The sequence below is a fragment of the Vespula vulgaris genome, chromosome 24, assembly GCF_905475345.1.
Source record: "Vespula vulgaris chromosome 24, iyVesVulg1.1, whole genome shotgun sequence".
Lineage (NCBI taxonomy): Eukaryota > Metazoa > Arthropoda > Insecta > Hymenoptera > Vespidae > Vespula > Vespula vulgaris.
The window spans coordinates 2,908,259-2,932,541 of record NC_066609.1 but is presented as its reverse complement, the minus strand read 5'-3'; the positions used below and the strand labels follow the sequence as shown (position 1 = coordinate 2,932,541).

Below are 24,283 nucleotides of genomic sequence, written 5' to 3'. Positions count from 1 at the left end.
AACCTTAAACATGTCATAAACTTTGACAATTATATTCAGATCTTTATTATTTAAAACATTTTTATATTCTTTATACAAAATATTTTGCCAAAAAGATATATTTGATGACATCCAATCTAATATTACATAATACATTTGTTGATATTTAATTATAATAAAACCACTAATAAAATGGAAGTGATAGAAGTTTGCGCAGAAAAGAAACATTGTGTAGTCCCAGCTGAGCAGCAATTATGCAATGATAAGGTAATTTTTCTTTATATAAAAATATAATCATATATTTTCTTGAATAATGTGATAAAATAATCTTATGTTTATGCTAGCATTGCATATTTTTACTAATAACTAAAAGTATATTAGTTTAAAGAATAATAATAGTAGTAAGTTTAAATATATGATTTCCTATTAAGAGTACACGAAGATATGTACAACCGCCAAGAATCAAATCATTTGCTCCTGAAAGATTATACAGACCTCCATCGAAACCACTTGATACTTCTACAACATATCATCTTTCATATATGGATACGGATCCCAGAACAGCTCAATCTATTCGGGCTCAACCTTATCGTCCGATTCAAACGTTTGTTAAATCAAGCGAAAAATTTTCTCATGAGACAACTAATAAAATGAGTTACCAACCTATTTGGCATACAGCTAAGAGAAAACCAATTAAGCCTAAGTTCAGGTAAATGTAAATTTATTTGATGTATTAATTTATTTTTGATTAAAAATAAAGATCTTAAGCTATATGTTTAATTTCATAAAATCAAATGACTTAAATATAATTTCAATCTTAGAGCTTTGTTAGGACGTGGGGCATTAGAAAGCGTCACTACAACAAAAGGTGACTATATACCAAAATATACAGAAAAGTTAGATATGATAGTACCTTGTGGAAATATAAGGATAAGTGCAAGTCCTTTGGATACTAATACAACTGCGGGTCTTTCTTATGTAAATCCTGGTGTAACAGAACCTGTTACTAGCTTTAAACCTGTAATAAGATACCACCAACCTAGTCATTCAGTTTCAAAGGATACCACTCACAAATTAAGTTATCAACCTTTTGCTGTTAGCAAAAAAGAAAAGTTTCCTTGGGCACAAAAATCTATATATAAGTATGTAACTTAATACTAAAACAGTAATTTATTTTTATTATAGGATATTATATTGTATACAAGAAAAATAAAAGTATTACTTTTTATTAAATCATGAAATTAACATTTTTTTTGTACTAGGCCTCCAAGTGTTGCAATGTGTGCGAAAACTATCTATTCTGACAGTTATTTAGAGAATGAAATATACGAAAAAATGAAACCATACATTCCTACTGCAACAGATATATTACCTAGTAAAGCACAATTTATGGATAAAACAATTTATAAAGAGAGCTATTTACCTTGTGATATAGAAAAATCAACAAAAATCGTTCCATCTGCTAATATTTTCATATCAAATGAAAAAATATCCACTGATACAACAAATAAGGTAAAAAATGATTATAAATATAAAAAGCGATATGCAAATTATAAATTGTATTTCTCACTATATTTATAAAAACATGATACAGTTGAGCTATCAACCAGTTTGGTCTAAGAAGCGTTCTCCGATCTTGCCACGTAGTAGAAAGATGATAGAAGGTTCAATACAAACTGAAACTACAAATCGTCATGATTTTGTACCCAAAACGATTACACCTCCAAAACTGATTATTCCATGCAATAATATTCGTATACCAGGAGATCCCATTGTTGATAAGACAACAACTGGCTTGTCATATATACATCCTGGTCAATTAGAACCTGTGCAAAGTTTCAAACCTATTTCTCATTACAGCAGGTATTATATCTAAAATTATATCTATATTTACCATATTCATAGAATGTAGGTAGTGTTATCTTAATCAGTAATTATCATTTTCAAATAATCAATTTTTTTATTATTTAGACCTGTTACTAAGATAGATTCTGAGACTATAAATAAATTATCCTACCAAACTTGGACGCCAGTGCCTAAAATGGATATGCCATGGGCACATCGACCTACATATAAAGTTCCTAAGGAACGAATGACCACAGATACAATCTATCAAATGAGTTATCCTTTACCAGGATATTTTATTGAGAATGAGTGTCCATGTACAGAATAAGAATTTCGACATTGATATTTCTGAAACAATACTATATTTTGAAATTAGTTATATAAATTATAATTAAGTATGAAAACATATTACTTTTTTGATAAATGATCTTTTTATTTTAAAATAACTTTTTTCGATCACAATATATATAAAAAGGTATGATACACTTGATATACTTGTACCTTTTTACTTGCACTGATAGGACTAATTGTGGACTTAAAATAGATTTTAATGAAGATTTGTAAGAGCATGGATTAAAACATTTTATTGCGCATAAATATATAAGCGCTACTTATGTTACATTTATATTATTATAATTACTGTATACAGGATGAATATATAAGAGCACATTATTTATCTTTTACAGGAGATAAAATTATTCTCAATAATAAAATAAACTCTAATCTTTGATAAAAGGATCAATAGACAATATTAACGTACATTTGCCAAAAGATTCGGCTTATATATCATATAATGATAAATATAAAAAGAGACAACAATGTGTGCAGTCCTAGCGGGGACAAAATTCAGCATATATGTAATGGTGCTTTACATATGCATAACAATTGATAATTCTTTAATAATACATATAAGACAGGGGAGAGATTGCAGAGCTCGAATATGGAATACAACTAACTATTTAAGCTTACATATAAATATGTATGTATCTCTCTTTCTGTGTGTGTATGTGTGCCTAAACAAGTTATAAAATAAACGAAAACTTTTTCGTTATGCACAAACGCAATTTCTACGAGTTATTAAATATAGCATAATTATATACCACATACAAACGTTCAATGTTAGTTTATAAAATTCTGATTCCTGTTAAAAAATATTAGTTTAATGGTAATCATTATATCAAGTATTTCTACCATTGCATATTCATAGGATCTGAGACAGCCTAAGAAAAATAGACTTAAAGATAAAAAATCTTGTTTTGTAAATACTTTGCAAAATTTGCAAATCATTCTGTAAGTATAAAGTTTTGAAGTGTAAGGCACATATTTAGATCACATCAATGTTACAATATACAAATAAGTCTGCATATATCTCATTCTATATTGTACTACTTTGCAATCTACATATTCAACAGAAAATACTAATAAAGCTTAACAATTTCTACATGCTTTCAAGCTTAAAGATGAAAGAAAAATGATTGTCCATTTTATATACTCTGTTGTGTACTCTCTTCAGATCTATTGTCAATTGATCTTTAAATCTATTGTCAATAGATCTTTTCAAATTTGATATCAATAATTCATAGTATCTTCATTATAGAAATTATAATGATTTACTATTTATCTTTTACATAAGATAAAAAGAATTTGTAATACGTTAATAAACATCTGAATAATTATTTATATTCATTATAAAAAAAATCATGATTGAAGAGAAAACCAAGAATATTTTCGCGTGAATAATTCATAGTCTTTTTTTGTTAATACATAAAATATAAATTTGCTCACACTAATTGTTGTTCTATCATATCCTATATATAGATCATTACCTATGGTTTTTTTTGTACCTAATGTTTTTCATATCTTACAAGGACTTACACTAAAATAGATGAATAATGAAAAACAAAATCAAGTAAAAAATGCTCATTATAAGTAAAAAATATCTAAATAAAATTTGTTAATCATCATCATGTTAAAGTATAATTCTATCTTCCAATAGAAATAATTAATTTTATGTAAATTGGCAATTTTAAAATTGATAATAAAATTTTACTGATTATAATAATCTATAAACTCATTACTTGACATAACGAGATTAATTTCTATATTAAATTCGCGTAGTATATCTATGCTTAGTGGTTGCACTTCAGAAAATATTGCACTTATATGATAGATGTGTAATCGGAGGATATATTATGATTCTTAGATAAGTATAATGTGCCTCTACCATAAATCCCTCCCCTGTTAAATAACAAGTGATCTCGGATCGTATCGCTTGGATTATATCCAATAAGGATAGAGATCGAAAATTAAGGTATGCCATGGCAACTCACAATTTTTTGCACCCAATATACCTACTGTGGTTTGGTGTTGTATGACTGCACGAACTCGGAAAAACCAAAACCATTAAATTGGTCCAAGTTGAGATTCTCGTCGATTGTGGACAGCTCGCCATGACCCATCAACTCCACATAGTCCATGTCCGAGCTTGGTCGCCCAATACTTGACTGGCCGAGACCCGGAGCATAGCTACCACAAATCAAAACACAACCCCAATCACTGGCAATCCTCAACTATTGAAGCATATAACGTAACATAAGCAGCTATTTTTTTTTGCATAGGGCCTACTTTGTGAAAATTTCGTGACCGAGTAGCCGGATAGCCGGTACAACACGGTAAGGGGTAGTACAAACAACCACAAAACACCCACCCAACCAACGATTATCGGTCACTACATCTAAAAAAAAAGTTTAATAAACAAGAAACTAGTATCATACCCTTTATTATTCATATTTCAATGTGAGAAAAACTAGTATGATATTAATATTTATTACAAATTTGATTACGTTATGTAATTGAAAACATATATGGCAGATGCAACATAAGTTATTTATTAACGTAAAGTTAAATTGCCAGTTAAATTAATAATGATTATGGCAATTGGAGTTGTGTTTTGCAGAGGTAGCTTGAAAATCTACAATTTTCCATTGTGGTTGTACCGGCTTGCTCCAGGCCTTTACTCTCTTCTTATTTTTATTTAAGGAGTTATTTAAATGTAATTTATATATAAATCAATTATATCATAAATCATTGAACTATTATTATTGTGTCTATTGACACATACATCGACATGTATAGAAATATATTTAAGTATATAGATATATACAATTCTAAACATTGTATAAAAATTTAGAAAGATCAAATATTATGTTAAAGCCATGGATAAGCCGTTTAATTGAATTACTTTTTTATCTAATTTTCAATTCAATTCCTTTCGCACTAAGTGGAAGTACAAGAATGTATATCATTAAGTACTTCTTAATTTTTTTGTTTCATATTAATATAATTTAAAAAGTTTAATACTTTTAAAGCTTTTTATATAACAGAAAAAATATATATAATATCTGAAGGTTCTAGAAGTTCCTATCACAACCTTAATAAATGTGTGATTCATCTTACTGTGACCTTTTATATATGAATGTTTGTTTAATCCAAAACTTAGTATATTAAAAAAATATTTAAATAATACTGAAAAATATTAGTTTATATTATATATTTATAATTGTATAAAAGTACAAATAAGATATACGAATATACTATCTTTACATTACTCTAACAAAGTGATTTTAATGATATTGGAACTTATAGAACCTTAAATTGATGGCAAAGTACTTAAAAAAGAGATTCTATATCTAAATTTCATAATTATTAATGTTATAATGAATGTAAGATTGATTCAAAATGTTAGTAAATATCAATCTTATATAGCATTAATATTAATAAAAAAATACGTATGTTTTTTTAAAACCTACAGAGAAAAAATTAACATTATATAATAAGATAAAAATCAAATTTAACGATAATATATTTTAAACTTAAATCATGCGAGCAAAAACTAGTAATAAAATATATCGTTATAAGCACTACAAAACAATTTAGAGATAAAAAACTCATAATTTTATATAGCCCGCTAATGCAATATTCAGCATATGATTAGTATTAGTATTCAATATAGATAATATTACTTAATATAATATTTATACTGTTGGTTTTTTGATACTTTACTTCAATAATATTAATCTAAATGCCCTGTATAAAAGGTCTAAGAAAAGTGTATATCTGACATCAAAAAAATGCGCATAAAAAAAATACTGTTATAGTTTCTGCACAGAAATTCAGAAGATATGCAAAGTAATATTCATAGGAATGTCATATGTTTTCCTTCATTCGAATTCCTTAATTTTTTTATTCAATGCATTACAAATATCATTGATTCGTTCCTAAGAATATCTAATAATTATTTTCATGATTTTTTTTCTCCATGTAAAAGTAAAGTCAGAAAATTGAATTTCTTTACACACCATATATTATATAATTGGATTTCATATTTGTTTTTCATATATCAATTTAATTGCATAGAAAAAGAAAAATACTCTTGATAAAATATTAAATTTTTATGCAGTCTTTATGAAATATTGTTTCTTCTTATCAGAAGCATATATTTACGATACAATATATCTGATTAATTCTTAAGCTATTAAGAATACAAAAAATCTTTTTATATAAAAGTTATTTAGTTTAAAGAGAAAAGACTATGACAGTATATATAAATTTCTTGTAAAATCTTCAGTTGCAGATTTCATCTTTACATTTTGGATATTGTAAATTTAACCATATATTAATATTATTCAACAAAATATATAGAACAAGCACCTTGTATTAGTTATCTAGAAGAAATAAAATCAAATAATAATTTAAGAATTAAATTTAATCGCTACTTTTTACTTACAAATTAAAATGTGATAATTAACAATAATTTATAGTTAATATTGCTAACATTTTACATAATTAATACGTAAAATTGATGCATAGATATATTTAAATCGAAATTGTTGGTTATACTTAATAATTTTTGTGTTACTATTATTCTACTCTATCAAAAAACAAAAAAAAATAAAACCTAGTTGATATCTCTGCAACTAATGATTATATAAAAAATTTAATTCCACCGATATACTTCTCTCTTTAAATCAAGCAAAGCTAATATACGAAGATTTTTTACATACTTTTAATAGATTTAGAATTAACTTTAATCATAAGTATCGTATATATATATATATATATATATATATATATATATATATATATATATATATATATATATCTATATACAGGACGGATCACTTAACATTTGTATATGAAATATTTTTTATGCGTTTAAAAATAACAATCTCTTAAGAATAAAATTGTCTAGCATAAGAAAAAAACTTAAAGATAATAATTTGTATGTTATGTTCTTAACAATTTATGTCATACAATTTGATTCTTAAGAATTTTTATTACCTTTAAAAACAAAAAAGCTATTTCATACACGTTAAATAACTCTCTCTGTATATTAATATAAGTTCAGAATATCTGAGATTCAGTCTCAATATACAAAATATTTATTAATTACTATAGTTAAATTTAACTTTGCGCATCTTCTATGAAATATCTATGTCAGTATCTTTCATGAAACCAAACCTCCATTTTAAATACATTAAATCCAGGGAACTGACCTGGAAGCAACAGATGGAGTATCACGTGTTACGGATGGATCAGGGCTATGTGCTTGGAATATAGTAGAAGGTGTAGCAGGATAACTTCCACCTGGTCCACTTTGACTGCTATTACCAACACCAACCACTGAAGAATGTGAAGGCGTTTGACCTCCTATAACTGGACCACCCCATCCAGGTACATGTGTCACTAACAATGGTTTGACATATCCATTTATCGATGTCGATCGGTTTTCTGGTGTATAATATTTGGAAAAAGCATGATCTTTCGATAAGTCAGGATACAGATATAAGAGATGCTGTAAATCAGAAACTCGATCTGCTAAACTGCGAATTGCAAAATCCTTGCTTGTAAATGGTTGAAGCATAAAAACTTCTGTTTGATCTAAAAAAAATAATAAAGTATAGATAAAAACAAATGCGTAATTATGTGTAATAAATATACAATATAAATTAATTTTTTTTAAATCTTATTTTGATATCAGCATGAAATTTGTATAAAATGTTTTTGATATTATGTTATTTACATAATGTATTACCTCCGACCCAAGCGATAGTAACTCCTCCAAGTTCTGAATCTGAGAAACGCATTAAGAATGTTCCTGATGGACAATTAGCTAACATTTCTTCTGCTTGTTTTTTTCTGACAAATCCAAGAATATAGCCATCTATCCAAGGACTCCTTAAATGCTCTCTTGTCAATTTCATAACGGCATAGAACCATTCCCAAAATGTAAAATTTCTTTCTGGCAGAGGTTCTTTGCAGAACTGAGCCCAACTGAGAAGTAAACTAGAGTATTCCTGACCACCCGCATTTCCACCTCGAAATGCTTTTTCCGCAAGAAAATGGAGATTATCGTCTGTTAAAGACCTTCCTGTAGCTGATCTGAACTTAACGTTTAATGCTTCAGCTACTTGTCCCCATGGTACTTTGTCAGGTACCACAAAAGGAATTCTTCCAGGTTCTGCAAAAGCATTGTCCCATGTAACTGTAGCCCATGCATGAGGTTCTTGATTTCCATGTACGATTACTACGACTGGTAAACTTAAAGTCCACACTTGAAATACTAATTCACCGCCACCAACACTAAATTGAGATTGAAATAAAAGTGAAAATTTCTCATCCATAACTGATTCTGTACCCTTTTTCTCGGCTCTTTTAATTTTTTTTAACTGCATATTTCGAAAACTTACTGACAATTGTCGTGTTGCCTAAAAGGGAAATTACATGTTATTAAAATTATTTACATTGGTTTAATTTACAGACAATACAAAGTCTCCTGGAACTATTAATCTTACTTGATGATATTCCATAGTTCCACTGTTATTTAAAATTTCACCACTAGCTTCTCCACATTTTGCCATTTTCCCATTTTTTAATTGTGCATTTGCTTGTACTTCACTAATTATGCTTACTTTTACTTGAGGTGGTGTCATATGAACATTTAATTTTCCTCCCACTAAAAGACGTACTGTACTTGTAAAACGAGTATTAGTTTTCATCACTTGTGGTGGCTGTTTTTCTATGATAAATGTACTAGTGACTAAGGAACTAAGAAGTTGTGTGATCTGTGAATTTAACGTAGGAAGAATATCTTGTATTCCAGGAGGATCTAGTGCAAATTTTTGTTTCAAATGTTCTGCTTCTTTGATTTGTTGCCGATTAAGCCATATTAATTCTGCAAGACTTTCACACCATTCTTGGATAGAATCTAAATTACTGTTAAACGGAGCTCCGTTTCCAGCTAATTGTTGATCCCTTTTCCACCTAAATTATAGTTAATTATATGATAACAATTTATGCATGTGTTTACAAATATATACATGTGCATCTATATATGTTTGCAATATATTTACCTAATCAGTTCATCATCAAGAACTCTTGATTGTAATGTATTCAGTCTAGCAATAGTATCCTTCAATTTATCTGCCAATGTCAAGCGTAATTGCATTAAACCCGTAACTTTGTGATTCAATAATTGTTCTTGTTGCTCTTTTTGCCTGTGATATGTATAAAAGTATAATGAATATAAATTACTGAATTTGACATTTTACTCATTAATATAATTTAAGTTATGTATTATAATACCGCCTGATCTTTTTCTCCAAATCTAAACTTTGTTGGTTTTGCGGTTGAGTGGCAAGATGTTGTAAATGAGCGTTTAATTTTGTACATTCATGATAACTAATGGCAAAGGCCTCCTGTTCTTGTTCCATTTTACGTAAATCTTCTCCAGTTTCTTGCGTTTTACGTCGTAATACTTCAACTTGTTGTGCTATTTCTGCCACAGCATCTCCTACCATCAAACCAACTCTACCAGCTGCCATATTCATAAGACCTCCTAAATTTTCAACTTGAGCTACAAGTTTCATTTCTGTTCCTAGGCAATGTCTAATTATTTTAAATAGTGTAGCAGGATTTTGGCTATATCTTTGCTGTTATAAAATAATGAGAAATAATTAAATGATAGCTGTATTTTAAACACTAAGGTAATATACATGTAATAAATTAAAAAGAAAAATTTATATTTACTCTGAAAGTTTTAGCAGCTTCCATTAGCTTTAATTTTGTCAAAAATAAATCTTCAGTGTTTAAAGAAGCTGCTTTTGTCTCTAATTCTTGTATTAGAGATGCAACTAGATTAGCTATATATTGTTCATACTGTGGATTGTCAGGTTCTATATCAGTCCTGTAATATAAAAGAATTTATATAAAGTATTTGTTTTTAAAAATATTAAGAAATTCTTTACTATATCTTACCACATTTTATCTTCGATCCACGACGACAAGAAATGTCGGACTTCAATTGGAAAATGTTCACCATAAACAGAGCGCACTTGTTGTAGTGCCTCTTGTGGTAATTGCTGTGCTTTTGCCCACAGGGACATTTTGGAAGCAGTAATTTCAATTTTTGGCTCTGAGGACCCTAGTAAAAAACACGACTATAAAAGATATTGTCATAAATACTAATTAACAAATACTAATTAAACAAATATTAATATAATAAAAAATATTAATTGACATAAAAGTACTACTTTTCACAAGATTACATACATCATTACAAATTGTTATATTTTCTACAGAGCAGATTCCTTTAAAAAAATTGTATACATTATTCGAAGCGCCATTGTTACGACATTAAATATGGTATGCCAAATATAAACACGTTATATAAATACTTTTACGAAAGATAATCTATCGATCGATAATCACGAAAATCACATGAAACATAACCTCTTGGAAAAATATTCATTATGCCGAACAATAGAACGAAAGAACGCATATATAACTTGATAAAAACAAAACGTTATAACGAAACATATATTATAAAGAGCGTAATGGTATTGGAAAGAAGCTTGGAAAAGCGGATAAGTGGTCTTCAAAAAAATGAAGAATTCTTGACGCTTCTAAATTTTGTGCGTTGATTAAAGAAGAGTACCAAATATATCGAATTACCTTTCTGTATATCGATAAATATTTGCAAAGTTACTATTAAAATATTTCGATTATCGTAATGAAGATTTGTTCCAATAAAATATTCTACCTATAAATCTTAATATGCGAAGGAAGAAAATATAAAATCTTACAGAGAGCAGATCCTAAGAACATACAGAATGACGTACACCGATAACGCGTAAATAGATAAGCGGAAAGAGAAAGAGTAGGGGAATAAAGGACGTTTTCTTCGTGCCTAGTAGAACGCGTTCTATTCACCTACTGCTGGTCCGAAGATATGAGCCTCCAGGATGTGCACTCTACAAACCACCGTTCACCCTTTCTCGTAGATAATTTATAAAATAATATTTAAATTGATAATGCAATCTACACCCACGATATATTTACGAATATAATGAAGCGGGGACCGGTCACACACGCGAATCTCATCAATAAGTAATCTCCCCCCTTCCGTTGCACCCAACAGCACGGCCAACGTCGAAGTGCCATGGATGAGGAATTCCGAGAATTCAAAACCGTTAATGGCGCGGGGAGAAGTGGAGGGGCATGTCACGTGACTTACGCAGATTAAGCATGCGCAGATACTGAGGTTACTCAGGAACGTATCAAACAAATGTATGTGGGTGATCAGAGACATATGTACAAAGTTGCTTGTAGTGCCAATCATTTTCTATCTCCTCTTTCTTTTTTCTTTCTTTGTAGCAAATATTCACTTTTTATATATCTACATTTTACGACGTTTGGCATTGTCTTTATATTATTACAATGAAAGATTTGTCCGCACTTGGAAGATTTGTATGTTATTACTCATATGAATTATACACTTAAACACAACATTCAATCAATTATTGCCTGGAAATCCTAATTCTATAGATTAAGGATTTAGAAACATATTGTTTGTATATCTATATGTATATATTCACTTAATAATAATGTAAAAATTATGTTTTCTCATTATAATGAATACAATTTGTTTCAGATAACAAAAGGACAAAATGATCTTATCATACATTTATATTTTTTTAATTATATTTCTCATGATCATTATTATAAGAATTTTATTTTTATTATTCATGAAAAGTGGAAGAATAACAGTGAGAAATTTCAGAGAAACATCTGCAAAAGCTATGATAATTTTAGGATCAGGAGGACATACAGCAGAAATGTTACGAATTGTTAAACATATGAATTATGAAAATTATACACCTAGAATATATGTTTGTGCTTCTACTGATAAAATTAGTATAGAAAAAGTAAAAGAAATAGAAGGAAAAAGAAATGATTATAAAATAATAAAGATTACTAGAAGCAGAGAAGTTGGTCAGTCATATATTTCTTCTGTATGGACAACTGTTATAGCAACATTAGAAGCTGCATCTCTTTTATGGTTTGAAAAGCCAGAATTACTTTTATGTAATGGTCCGGGGACTTGTGTTCCTTTGTGTATTATAGCATTTGTATTTAAGATATTCTATGTTCTTAATATTACTACTGTGTTTATAGAAAGTTTTTGTAGAGTTAAGACATTTTCATTAACAGGAAAAATTTTATATTACTTGGTAGATCATGTAATTGTACGATGGCCAGGTTTAAATAAATCTTTGTATGACAAAGTTTATTCATCATAATTAAATGTATTTATTTTTAAATTAATATAGTTCATAATTTTGGACACCTATGCCAATCTCAGAAAGCACAATAGAGCATATTAAAATGGCTTTTGAGGCATATATAACCACTGAATTAATAGATTGGATATTATTGAAAGAAGATTTAAAATATTTACCAACTGAAATAGAAGTACATGTAGCACCTATGATTGATGTATTACAAAGAGTTAGCATGCAAAAATTGTAAATATATAATTGCATTATTTTATATTGGTAACAATTTATAAATATTCTTATTGATGTCATATTTTTATTAAAGAGAAAGAACAACAAACTGGATAAATAAGTCTTTAATTAGAATAGAAGCTTGTTTAGATCGTACATGGCAACTGTTGAATTCAGGTCACTGGAAAGATGTTCCATTATCGTACAGATATAGTTATTCTTTTTGTAGCCTGTTAAAGGTATAGAATTGCCTTAATAGTACAATGATTTATACTATAATAATGTATATTTTAGTGTCTATTTATATTTTTAGGTAATATTGTTAGAAATTGAACATGAACAAAACAAAGAAAAATCTACAGATACGGAAATACAAGTTTTACAAGAAATTATTCAACAAATTGATAAAGGTATTCTATTAGGTGCTCCTTTACCAAATAAGCCGCCATTACTTACATCGATTGCTTCAAAAATAAATAATCATTACACTAGTAAGTGTCACTACTTATTGAAGAAATAATTTCTAATATCAAAATAATTATCATACCAAAAATATAAAGTGTACTCTTTGTAGAATTTGTCAGATCACTTAATGCAAAAAAGATAGAAATTGATTACAGTAAAGTTTCTCAATTATTGCTACCTGAATTTTTACAAATTAATCGATATAGAATACCTTCTATGGAATCATTTTATAAAGACATTTTTATACCAAAAGTTCCAGCCATAATAACAGGTAACTATTAATTTCGTTTTAATAGTATAAATAGAGAGAAAGAGAATATATATATAGCATGAATCAGTATATTTATCGTAAATTCTTCTAGATTCTATGAAGCATTGGAATGCCTTACATTTATGGCAGGATATTAATTATCTAAATAAGATTGCTGGAAGTCGCACTGTGCCTATTGAAATAGGATCTCGTTACACAGAAGAAGATTGGAGCCAAGATTTGATTACATTTTCAGAATTTTTACAATCTCATATAATTAAAAATACTCCAAAAGTTGGTTATTTGGCTCAACATCAACTTTTTGATCAGGTATTACTTGAGATAAGAAATGTTGCTAATTATATTAATTACCGTATAATAAACTATATACATGTAGTGTGATAACATAATACATATTATCTTACTATTATATTTTTATAAACTTTTTATATAATTATTAACAGATACCAGAACTAAAAAATGATATAGTTGTACCAGATTATTGTTCTTTTTCTGATAAAGAAGATTCAGAAGTTGAGCCACCAGATATAAATGCATGGTTTGGGCCGGCTGGAACTGTATCACCCTTACATTTTGATATTAAAAATAATTTATTGTGTCAGGTATACAACAATATGTATATATATTTATTATTGCAATTCTATTACTAATATTTAGCATTGATGTGTTTAGGTTTTTGGTTATAAAAGAATATTTTTATATGATTCATCTGATTCTATAAATTTATATCCCTATGATACAAAATTACTTTATAATACAGCGCAAGTAGATCCCCTTAAACCTGATTACATAAAATGGCCAGATTTTAAAAAAGCGAAAGGTTTTATGTGTTACTTAGGACCAGGAGAAATGTTATATATACCACCAAATTGGTGGCATCATGTAACTGCACTTACACCAAGTTTTTCAGTTAGTTTTTGGTGGACTTAAAGGTAACTCAAAATAATAAGACTTAATCATAAGCATTGCACAGCTCATATAAACAAGTTTTAACAATATTATATGTCTTTATATAGGAATTATATTTTTAACAATTAAGTAAATTCAGAATAAAATATATTTACATCCATAGAAAATAGAAGATAACCACTTTTATACTTTTCTTTATTAACATTTCATAAGGTTTATTTGTTCTAATCTGATATATTTTATTTTTTTATTATAAAAATAAATTTAAGTATATTTACTTCGTCAAATTACTTTTATACAGTAGTAATGCATGTTTGTTTTCAAGGTAAAGAAGGATATTCTTCATCAATCTTGCAATGAATACGACATGTTGGACATGATTCATCTTGTTGAAACCATTCTTTAATACACTAAAATATATATTATTTATGTGTATAATATTTTTGGTATGCACTTTTTAAGCTATATTTACTTATTATTATAAAGTTTGGTTACTGATATGATGTTATATACCGTACCTTTTTATGGAATTTATGTTGACATTCTAATGAATAAATCTGTTTATGAGTTAATTGTAAATTATCCATACATATAATGCAATCGGATTCTTCATAGTCATTTTTCTTAATTTCTTGTGTAATAGCTACATACCATGGATATTTTGTTGAACAAATAAATTTCTTCTTAACAGTAATTACTAAATAATATTATTACACATTATAATATAAAGGAAAACATTTGAAAAATAAATGATATTTTATATCTTACATGATGATAATGATGATGAGTTATACAGGTTTTTTTGTTTTTGTCTTAATGACTTTGTAATAATGGAGCATGATAGATTATTTAACGATTTTGATTTCTTTGAATTCATTAATTTTTTGGTTTTATCTGAAATTATCAAAGTTTTTATATGATGAAATTTAATAACTAAAGATTTATTCTTATCCAAATTGAATTTATAAAAGATCGAATTTGCTCGATTTAATTCTTTCTACTATTTATTTATTCAATTAGGAAACATACAAATTGACTTAGTTAATATAATGTTCTTACTTTTTACTTCTTTTTTACTTGGTATAGATAAAGCAGTAGTAGTATTTTTTGTATTTTCCTTTGTTTTAATGTAAGTGCATAAATCTGAAATATACAAACATATTTACATAATAAGATTTACGAGTTTTATTTACGACTTATTTGATGCGATAAAATATACTTTTATATATCCTGGATAATTATGTTTAATAGTATACCTGTTAGAGATTCTCCTTTATTACATTTTCGGAGATCATTCAAACTTTCCAAAAGATACAGACTGTATGAACAAAAAGATAGTTTGCTAATTATATGGAATTTTGAATTATTATGATTATTGATTATTTTCTAAGTTTGGATAATTTCTACGTTTATTAATTTCTAAATAAACAATTATTTTCTAAGTTTTGGATAATATGTACATACTCAGATATTCCTGTATATTTGCTCTGTAGTATATTCATTAATTTATTTGTAGAATTGATCCAGATTTCTTTGCTGTTTCGTTCGATATTTATATTATTTTCTTTTATTATATCTTCAGTATTCAGTTTCTTTTGTCCAATGGAATCTACTTGTTCTATTAATAATTTATAGTCTGTTTTATTAGGTATACCAATTGATTCTGATTTATTATTGTCACAGGTTTGTGTCATATTATTGTTAGCGATATCATTTGGAAAATTTTTATTTACTGCACTTTCTGGTTCTCTTTCATTATTAACATCTCCTAAGATTCTATCAATGTGATTATCATATTTATTTATATATTTTTCTAACATAGAATTTCCTACTTCATTATTGTCAATACATTCTAAATGACATTGAACAGCTTCATTATTCTCTTCACTTAAATCTGTAAAAATTTATAAATATATTTACTTTCTTATTGTGTTGTTATATTCTCATCGCACTTATTATATTTATAGATTTATGTCAAAATTTTACCAGATTTCTTTAAAATATTTTCTGTATCATTCTCTGTGTGCTCTTTAAATTTATCTCTTGTCTTAATCAAGTTAATATTAGAACTCTTTTCAACAATTTTGTCATTAGAAAATCCTTCTAAATTTGATTGATGGAAATGAGAATTTGATAAAGGATGCAATAATAATGATGAAGGTAAAATCATAGGTAAATTCTGTGGTGAAATTTTTGTTATGTGTTTATCTAATACCATGAAAGCATCGCAGACAATTGTAGATAAAGATTTATTTGGATACACAGGTAGATTTATAGAACTCATATTTATCTCATCCAGTTTTTCAATTTGTGTTTTTGATTCTAACAAAGATTTACATTTCAAAAACTCCGCCTATTATAAATGAATTAACAGAGATATATGCCAGTTATATAATTACAATAAATACAATATTATAGATATTGTTGGTTTATTTGATTATTACTGATATAATAAAGCAAATATTATAAAATTTACTATACTACACCTCACATTCTGTAGATAATTTCATGAACTGGTTTAGTGTTAACAACCATTCAGTATAATCTGGAATGATATGCATTCCAGTACATTGTTTAATCAAAGAATTCAATTTATATATGATGTCTAATGATAAATTGCAATAGTCAATGCCACTATATTAAACAAATATACATTTAATACGATTTACATATTTTTTTTTCAATGTGTAAATATATATAAAGTTATCTACTTACTTCATTAACATATTTTTGTTGAAATAATATTGGGATTCTAATGATTTTTGCAAAAAGGATTTTTTTAACTTTACATCATTATCTTGAAGAATACTAGAGAATAAAAAATTATATATATATATATACATATATATGTAGTTATTTATAATTAAACAAATTTTAAGTACATACTTTAGTTCCTCATTTTTCTTATTTATTTCAGCTTCATAATCTTTCACAGTCTTAAGTAATTGTACGTTGTCTTCTCGTAATATTTTTTCTATGGTATTTTTCTCTTCTATTAATAGTTTAAAATTGTATTCATTATCCTTTTTTTCTTGTTTCAATCTATTTATATTTGATTTTAACGTTAATACATCCGCATTTAATGCTTCATATTTATTTGATATTTCTTCAGAAATATGAGATTCGTATGCATCCAATCTATCAATTAATATTTTACGTTCTTCAATAACAGCTTTCATGATAGAATCTTTCTTTTCTAGTTTTAACTTAAAACTATCTTCCATGTCCGTTTTTTCTTTTGAAAGTTTAGCAAAATTTTGTACTATCATGAAATAATTATGTGCTAGTAATTTATACTTATCTTGGAGTGTTGGTGACAAAGGTAGCTCCTGAAAAATAAAAAAATAGATATAACGAAACTCGAATTTAGGAAAAATTTAAATAAATTTAAGAGCTTACATTATTTGTTGATCGTTCGAGATCTTGAATAAATAAATTTTTTACTGTATTATTAGTTATATTTTTTTCTAAGAAGAAATTTTTTATAGAATTTTGTGAATTATTTTCATGTACCGTTTTATGCTGTAATGTATCATCATATACTATATCAGTACAATTGTCTTTGCTGATTATATCATTATTATAATTAAAGTATTTATCTTTCTTGTAAAAAGTTGGTTGTTCATAATCATCATTTTCTTTGGAATTATTTACAACAAGACATTCATTAATGGGATTTAAACCAAATTTAGTCTCACTTTGATATATTGGATTTATTTTTGTTTTATTTGTTGAACAGTTATTCAAAGAAATTAGAGATGACTCGTAAGTATTTTCATTCTGATAAAAATGATTAGCTTTATTGTTATCATTTTCAAAAACATCACTTGTTAAACCAGACAGCTTTTGAAGATTCTGTAATTTATGATATTATTAATATTTTCATCTTAATTGCATGCTTAATACTGATTAAGAAGATATATTTAAAATATATAGGAAATAAGAAATAAATTTTTTGTTTTTTAAATGTACATTTACTGACAAAAGTTCAGAAACAAAGTAATTGTTCGCCCATTTTTATATATTCTTTATCTTCCGAAATACATAGATTGAAACTAAAAATAGTATAATGAGATAATATTTCATACATCATGCTAATTCATTATGCTATTTTTACTATTCAACCTATGTATTTTGGAAGATAAAAAATATTGTATAAAAGTAGACAAACGATTACTTTGTTTCTTAAATTCTGTCAGTAAGTGTATATATACAGACCTGATCAGTTTCACTGTCATTATTAGTAACACACTCTTTATATAAAATATTTTCATTATCTGCAAATCAATTTTTAAGGTAGCATTATTAATTGTTTTATTTTTTATATTAACGAAACGTGGACTACTCATATAATTACAATTGGTTATACCTGTTAGTGTGGTATCTTTATATTCATTAGTTTCACTTTGCAATATTAATTCATATTGTTGAGTTACTTCATGTTCAAATATTTGAAACATTTGTTGTAAAGCTTGTGGAACACAGATATAATCTCCAATTCTAATAAGTTTTGGAGATTTAAGTAAGAGATTCAATATATCTGAATCTAAAAAAAGAAATAATAATATCAAAAAATAAATTTTAACTACAAATTATAAATTAACACAATCTAACAACATTGTATAGATTATCTATTAAAAATTAAATTATTTACCTAAATATTCATCTGTTCTTGTAATATATGCCATAATTTCTTTTGTTTCATACCACTTTGATAATAGTTTGTTTCTATGAACTATTATATTTAATTTAATAAATTCATACATAATCCTAATAAAAAATATATAAAATATTTATACAGAATATTTATAGAGTTTAAATAAAATCTTTAGGGTAGTTATTACTATTAGTTCATTTTTATAGTGATTTACTTACTCCAGTAAGAAACGACATTGCTGCAATGTTTCTGAATCAATATTTTCAAGCTCAAATTCTGACAGAATATCTGTGCTATTTATGTTCTCATTATCAAACATGTCTTCACGAGGTTCTAACTTTTGTAAAAAGAAAAAATATATATAATTTATAAATGACAAGTAACATGCATTTGTATACATTGATATAAACCACAAATATAATCTTACATTTTCATGTAGAATACCAAAATTATTTTCTCGCAATTTAATTAGTTTCATTAATTTCATTTCTTTGTCAGATCTGTAAGTATATCAGAAGAAATATTATTAAAATATTATTGTTACAATAAAATATTAGAATGTTTTGTTTAAGTTATACATATTTCCAATATTGTAAATTTCTTACATTTCTTTAAATGTCTTGCTGCATTCTTGTTGTGTGCTCTGAAGATGAAGAAAGTTTGGTCTTTTACATTTTGAGATTGGCTTTATAAGTCGCTATATTGTAATAAAAATAAATATATAAAAATAAAATATATAAAGAATGTTTGATATTAAAAATGTATAGAAATGAGTACTAAAATTAATAATCATATTCATACATGTTTTTTAATAGCACCATTAACTACAGAATTAGATACTAGTAGTGTTGATAAAGAGGAGTCTTCAATAACTGATACAACTTTGGCATCATCGTTTAATATTTCAATTTTTGTTATGACACTTCTATCTTCAGTTCCACAGTTTGATGTAAAACATGAGCGACCTATCATATCCTATTTAAAGACATACAATTAAAGATATCTATAAAAGTATATGATATATAATATATTTATTACCTTATCTGAAAGTTTGTTTACTATACATAGTTTGCTTTTTTGAAATTTCCAACAAACTGGATGAAAGTTCAATTTGCAAGGATTACTTGCATTGCTACATGTGATAACAACTAAGCCAGAAAAAGCTGGGTCACTGTAAATAAATAGAAGAAAAAAAATTTATAATTATGTATACTTATGCATACGAAGTGATGGATGCATTTACCTGAAAAATATATCTTTACACGGTGAACAATGTGGAATATTATTCTGACAGTATTCTAAGAAACATTTTGCATTTGGACAATGCCAACTCGAAGCTTTTTCTTGTAAATCCATTAATGAAATCTATTGGTACAATAAGAAATATTACTTATATATATATCAATATCTTCATAAAGTATGAACGTGCAGTAAATAATATATATAATGTTTAGATATATTATATGAACTTTTCTCGCCTTAACACATTTGTATTTAAACATTTATAGAAATAATTAGACAAATCATACCAATAAACCTTCTTTTGTTGTTTCATTTATAATAGTAGACGTCATAGGTACATACTGGATTGGAAAATGTGTCCCTTCATTTAAAATAGCAAGTCCCTTGTTAATTGTACTAATAGCAAAATTAAACCTAAACATAAAGATTTTATTACAGATCGCAACATCTTTAATTAAATATATTACTTAAAAGTGTATACACATTACCTGTACAATTGAATATATGCTTTTGCTATGGCATAATAAACAGCTGGATAGGACTTTCCAATAGATTTTTCTAAATTTATAAGAGTTTTTAACGCTTCTATTATATTGTGGAATGTATTGGACTCTAATAAAATTATACATAATAGATACTCTGTTGTATGTTGAATATTATCTTTTACCTGAAATTATATATAAATATAATATTTATATAATAGTATTACATATTAATATCTATATGAATATAAATTCTTTAATAACCTACATTTGGATTTAAGCTTGTAAATAATTGTACAGCTACTTTATATTTATTACAAGCTGTTTGGTATTGTTTATTTATAAATGCTGCTGACGCCTCATCCAACGTTTCAATTAGTTCCTAATGTAAAAGATAATTAAACAACTTATTACGATATAGTAAATAAATCAACAATAAATCGAATAATAACGAATATTAATCTTTTATTTTTTAATATGACGCAGTTTAGCGCCTAAAAAGCAGTCTTACCAATCGTTAATTTAACCCTAATTATTTTGAAATGTTCTTTGTACGTATTATTAAAATAATTCCTTTATAATTATTTCGTTTAAAAAATAAGCTCTCCAAAAAATACGATTCCACAAATAATCGTATTGCTTACAATCTATATAGTAAGAATGCGCAGTCAATTAAAAATAGATTGAAATAATATTTAAAAAATCGAATCATCTGCGATTGTATTCACAGTTCAAATAATTGTCATTATCCCATTTGATAAAATTCAAACAGATGGAATGAACGATATAATATGAATTAATAGAAATAGTATAGTTAATAATAATACAACTTCACATTTATATATATGTGTATGCAAAAAAGTACAAGATTTTATTGAATAGTTTTCAAGATAAATTGAAAAATAGAGAAGGATGTCATTTCTTGAATTATAGGATGGTTGAAGCGTGAATGAAAAATTGCTAAAATATTTAAGTGTTTATGGGTTTACAAACGATTAATATAATATATCTGAGTTATGTAAATATCTTTTGCAAAAGCATACAGAAGATGATGTGAGGATAACAAGAAATTCTATAAATATCCGATGACCTACGTCTTCAGCATGGAGAGTATAATAGATACGTACACATCAAGTTTTGTCAAACTAAGTACACAGTCTATTATTTAGGAATGACGACTGAGGCTGAGTTTCTACCCATTATTAGGCTTCAGGTAAATATTAATTAAAAACAATATCTAGTATCTCAAGGTTAAAAGTCATGAAAGATTTTCGTTTGTTAACCTCTATTTGTCTCATGAAAAACGTTGAAAAGTTTATTTCCCAATTGTACGCATCCTAGCCTATATTATTTATTTGTTTATTTATCTATTTATTCGTTGCTTTACTAATCGAATAAAAAAGTAAAAAAGGCACATAATTTGGATTAAACAAGACTCTTTTATCGTTTAAGGCAACTTTTCGACATTTCTTATTTTTACGTAATTGACGCAACTCGATCACGTGCCTTGTATTTATTCATATAATTTATGTAAAGCGTTACTGTCTGAGGATTCTACTTTTCTATATTTATAAATAGTCCAAGATTTTGTTTTCTCTTTTGTGTTTCTTTTAACATTTCTTAAGTTTGCTATTAAAATTAAAGGAAAAAAAAAGTTTATTATAATCTGGACATTGCTATTAAGCATTTTTCATTTCATTTTTACGAAAATAATATTTTCTTTGGTTATTTAATAGTTTTCTTAAAAAAATGTTTGCAGAATATAACATCATTCTAATCGATCTGCTATAGATTTGATATATTTCAAATTCATAAAGCTTTAATAAAATATTCGAATTGAATATGTATTTAAATAAAATAATCAAAATATTTAAAAGATACGCAGTAAAATATTCAATTCAAATTTGGCGGTACTTTTCTCGCCTTAACACATTTGGCAACAATGGTTTGTCGAAGAGCGCGAGATTTAAATCACAATAATCGAAAAAATTTTTCAAAAAGGAATAAACGAATATTCTTCTTTCGTAATTAACAAAACAAATTCTTCTTTTATTAAATACGATTAAATCTTAATTATTATTGCATGGAATAACACGATATTATGCCAAGAAAAAAAAAGAAATAAAGAAAAAGAGAAAAAAGAGGAAAAAAGGAAGATTAAGAAAAGGGACGATTTAAAGGGACGATAATACGACGGAGAAGGGTAAGTGTAAGGTGGTATGAGTGATGAAAGTCTTGAAAGAAAAGATCGTCGCGTATAAGGTGTATTTTACACGCAACGCTTTGTATAGAGTATTGCATTCAGGGTTCTCCTTATTCCAATGTTGATTAGTACGTGAAAGAGAGAGAGAAAAAGAGAGAGAGAAAGACATGGTGAGGTGTTTTATTGATCGTCATATATGCCGCCAAGAGGGCAGACACACTATGTGTGTTACAGGTGACGCTTTCTAGCCCGCCATACAACAAACCGATTTAGGACGCCGACGCATAACAACGTGTTACTACCAAAGGTCTGACTCATTTCCCACTACTACTTCCTACCGTGTTCTCGCGTCATTGCTGTTGGTTATCCCCCTTGAAATGACCAATGCGATCGATGGAACGCGCATTTACTCCTGCTTCTTCGAATTTCGTCCGTTTTCAAATAAAGACATTGTCTTAACGATACAATCATTCATTGGGTGCATATGTAAAAGGTATAAGATAAAAGAGTAAAAAGTTTAATAAAAATTTTAATAAAAGTTAGATCCTACAATGGAATCTACGAACGATAATGAATGATGGTTTCGTACTAAGCATTATATTTTATAGAAAAAAAAAGAATTCAAGATGTAATTTTTAGTCAATGTGATCTTATCTTTAATAATCATCGCTCGTATTTGTCTTGCGAAGAATTATACGATAGAAGGCGCCTAAGGGTTTGAATTTTGAATAAGGATAAACACGAGAAACTTTCCTGACTGTTTAAAGATTATCTATATCTGAAAATTTGTCATTTAAGAAATGAAACTTCAAATATATTTCATACTGGATTAATCAAATCAAAAGATAAGAAAGATATCAAAGCAAAAAAATGAAATAGTAGAAATATAACGAGGTAAATGATTGTATTAAAAGGTATCAGTTAATTTTGATATTCCTATTATTATATCAAACAAATTATTTTTCTCGTCATATTTTTCTGAAATATGTATAACGAAATAAGAATTTTAATATCGAAATATGCCTTACACTACTTTCGAATTAGGAATTACAATTAGTTTAAACCGAGAGAACACAAAAAACCGGGTCTTTTCGAATCACCGGATCTGATCTAACGCGGAAGTTATGCGCGTCGAACGAACGAGGAGGAATGAAAGGTTAGCAAGAAAAGTGGAAAGAGAAAAGAGTAACATAAGGGAGCAAGAAAAACGATACTTCCCCGCCAACTACCACCACCACCACCACCACCACCACTACTATTACTACTACTATTACTATTATTACCAATACTAACATCCTCTCTGTTCATACATGAATCGTTGTAGTTCGAGTCTGCGCTTTATATGAACGCACAAGGGCGGCTCCTATCTAGCGTTATGTTCTT

General features: G+C 27.1%; 6 protein-coding genes across 22 annotated transcripts in view; 4 read left to right on the top strand and 2 right to left on the bottom strand.

Annotated features, from left to right (window-relative positions):
• The first annotated feature begins 35 nt into the window (after positions 1-35).
• LOC127072066 (stabilizer of axonemal microtubules 2-like) lies at positions 36-2,883 on the top strand. The gene is made up of 6 exons (XM_051012142.1): positions 36-246; positions 411-688; positions 801-1,121; positions 1,242-1,491; positions 1,574-1,842; positions 1,951-2,883. Exons 1-6 carry the CDS (start codon positions 172-174, stop codon positions 2,150-2,152), a joined length of 1,395 nt encoding a protein of 464 aa, XP_050868099.1. The 5' UTR covers positions 36-171; the 3' UTR covers positions 2,153-2,883.
• LOC127072059 (signal transducer and activator of transcription 5B) lies at positions 2,392-11,246 on the bottom strand. 6 transcript variants are annotated; one of them, XM_051012121.1, is made up of 9 exons: positions 11,099-11,246; positions 10,141-10,306; positions 9,913-10,069; positions 9,469-9,815; positions 9,237-9,380; positions 8,679-9,147; positions 7,919-8,591; positions 7,380-7,764; positions 2,392-4,350 (listed from the first exon to the last, which is right to left on the bottom strand). In XM_051012121.1, exons 2-9 carry the CDS (start codon positions 10,266-10,268, stop codon positions 4,176-4,178), a joined length of 2,478 nt encoding a protein of 825 aa, XP_050868078.1. In that variant the 5' UTR covers positions 10,269-10,306; positions 11,099-11,246; the 3' UTR covers positions 2,392-4,175. The 6 variants fall into 6 exon arrangements, with proteins under 6 accessions (XP_050868078.1, XP_050868076.1, XP_050868079.1 ...); XM_051012119.1 differs by having other exon boundaries at positions 11,095-11,243; XM_051012122.1 differs by having other exon boundaries at positions 11,072-11,204.
• Positions 11,247-11,310: 64 nt separating this feature from the next.
• On the top strand, positions 11,311-14,861 carry LOC127072068 (lysine-specific demethylase 8). 2 transcript variants are annotated; one of them, XM_051012153.1, is made up of 10 exons: positions 11,311-11,451; positions 11,539-11,631; positions 12,495-12,689; positions 12,766-12,910; positions 12,985-13,162; positions 13,246-13,407; positions 13,499-13,716; positions 13,851-14,009; positions 14,080-14,339; positions 14,642-14,861. In XM_051012153.1, the coding sequence occupies exons 3-9, from the start codon at positions 12,514-12,516 to the stop codon at positions 14,335-14,337; spliced, it is 1,296 nt and encodes a 431-aa protein (XP_050868110.1). In that variant the 5' UTR covers positions 11,311-11,451; positions 11,539-11,631; positions 12,495-12,513; the 3' UTR covers positions 14,338-14,339; positions 14,642-14,861. The 2 variants fall into 2 exon arrangements, with proteins under 2 accessions (XP_050868110.1, XP_050868109.1); XM_051012152.1 differs by lacking the exon at positions 11,311-11,451 and having other exon boundaries at positions 11,458-11,631.
• LOC127072254 (UDP-N-acetylglucosamine transferase subunit ALG14 homolog) lies at positions 11,910-12,464 on the top strand. The gene is made up of 2 exons (XM_051012545.1): positions 11,910-12,089; positions 12,135-12,464. Exons 1-2 carry the CDS (start codon positions 11,910-11,912, stop codon positions 12,462-12,464), a joined length of 510 nt encoding a protein of 169 aa, XP_050868502.1.
• LOC127072056 (uncharacterized) lies at positions 14,336-24,280 on the bottom strand. 2 transcript variants are annotated; one of them, XM_051012113.1, is made up of 24 exons: positions 24,194-24,280; positions 20,966-21,079; positions 20,704-20,882; positions 20,503-20,629; positions 20,217-20,338; positions 20,012-20,144; positions 19,775-19,948; positions 19,579-19,670; positions 19,401-19,473; positions 19,192-19,310; positions 18,971-19,086; positions 18,686-18,862; positions 18,535-18,593; positions 17,716-18,171; positions 17,203-17,645; positions 17,032-17,124; positions 16,803-16,950; positions 16,303-16,669; positions 15,781-16,210; positions 15,573-15,634; positions 15,376-15,459; positions 15,085-15,210; positions 14,835-15,013; positions 14,336-14,726 (listed from the first exon to the last, which is right to left on the bottom strand). In XM_051012113.1, the coding sequence occupies exons 1-24, from the start codon at positions 24,206-24,208 to the stop codon at positions 14,637-14,639; spliced, it is 3,978 nt and encodes a 1,325-aa protein (XP_050868070.1). In that variant the 5' UTR covers positions 24,209-24,280; the 3' UTR covers positions 14,336-14,636. The 2 variants fall into 2 exon arrangements, with proteins under 2 accessions (XP_050868070.1, XP_050868069.1); XM_051012112.1 differs by lacking the exon at positions 24,194-24,280 and adding an exon at positions 21,981-22,330.
• Positions 21,635-24,283, top strand: part of LOC127072053 (ankyrin-3-like) — a 30,151-nt gene continuing 27,502 nt past the window's right edge. For 9 of the 10 annotated variants that reach the window (XR_007785308.1, XM_051012095.1, XM_051012102.1 and 6 more), the window contains exon 1: positions 21,768-21,910. Coding sequence is in view for 9 of the 10 variants with exons in the window: in XM_051012095.1 (XP_050868052.1) it covers positions 21,869-21,910 (42 nt within the window). In the remaining variant the exon portion in view is untranslated. Of the gene's footprint in view, positions 21,911-24,283 lie in introns of all 10 variants that reach the window. The other variant, XM_051012099.1, reaches the window with a different exon arrangement.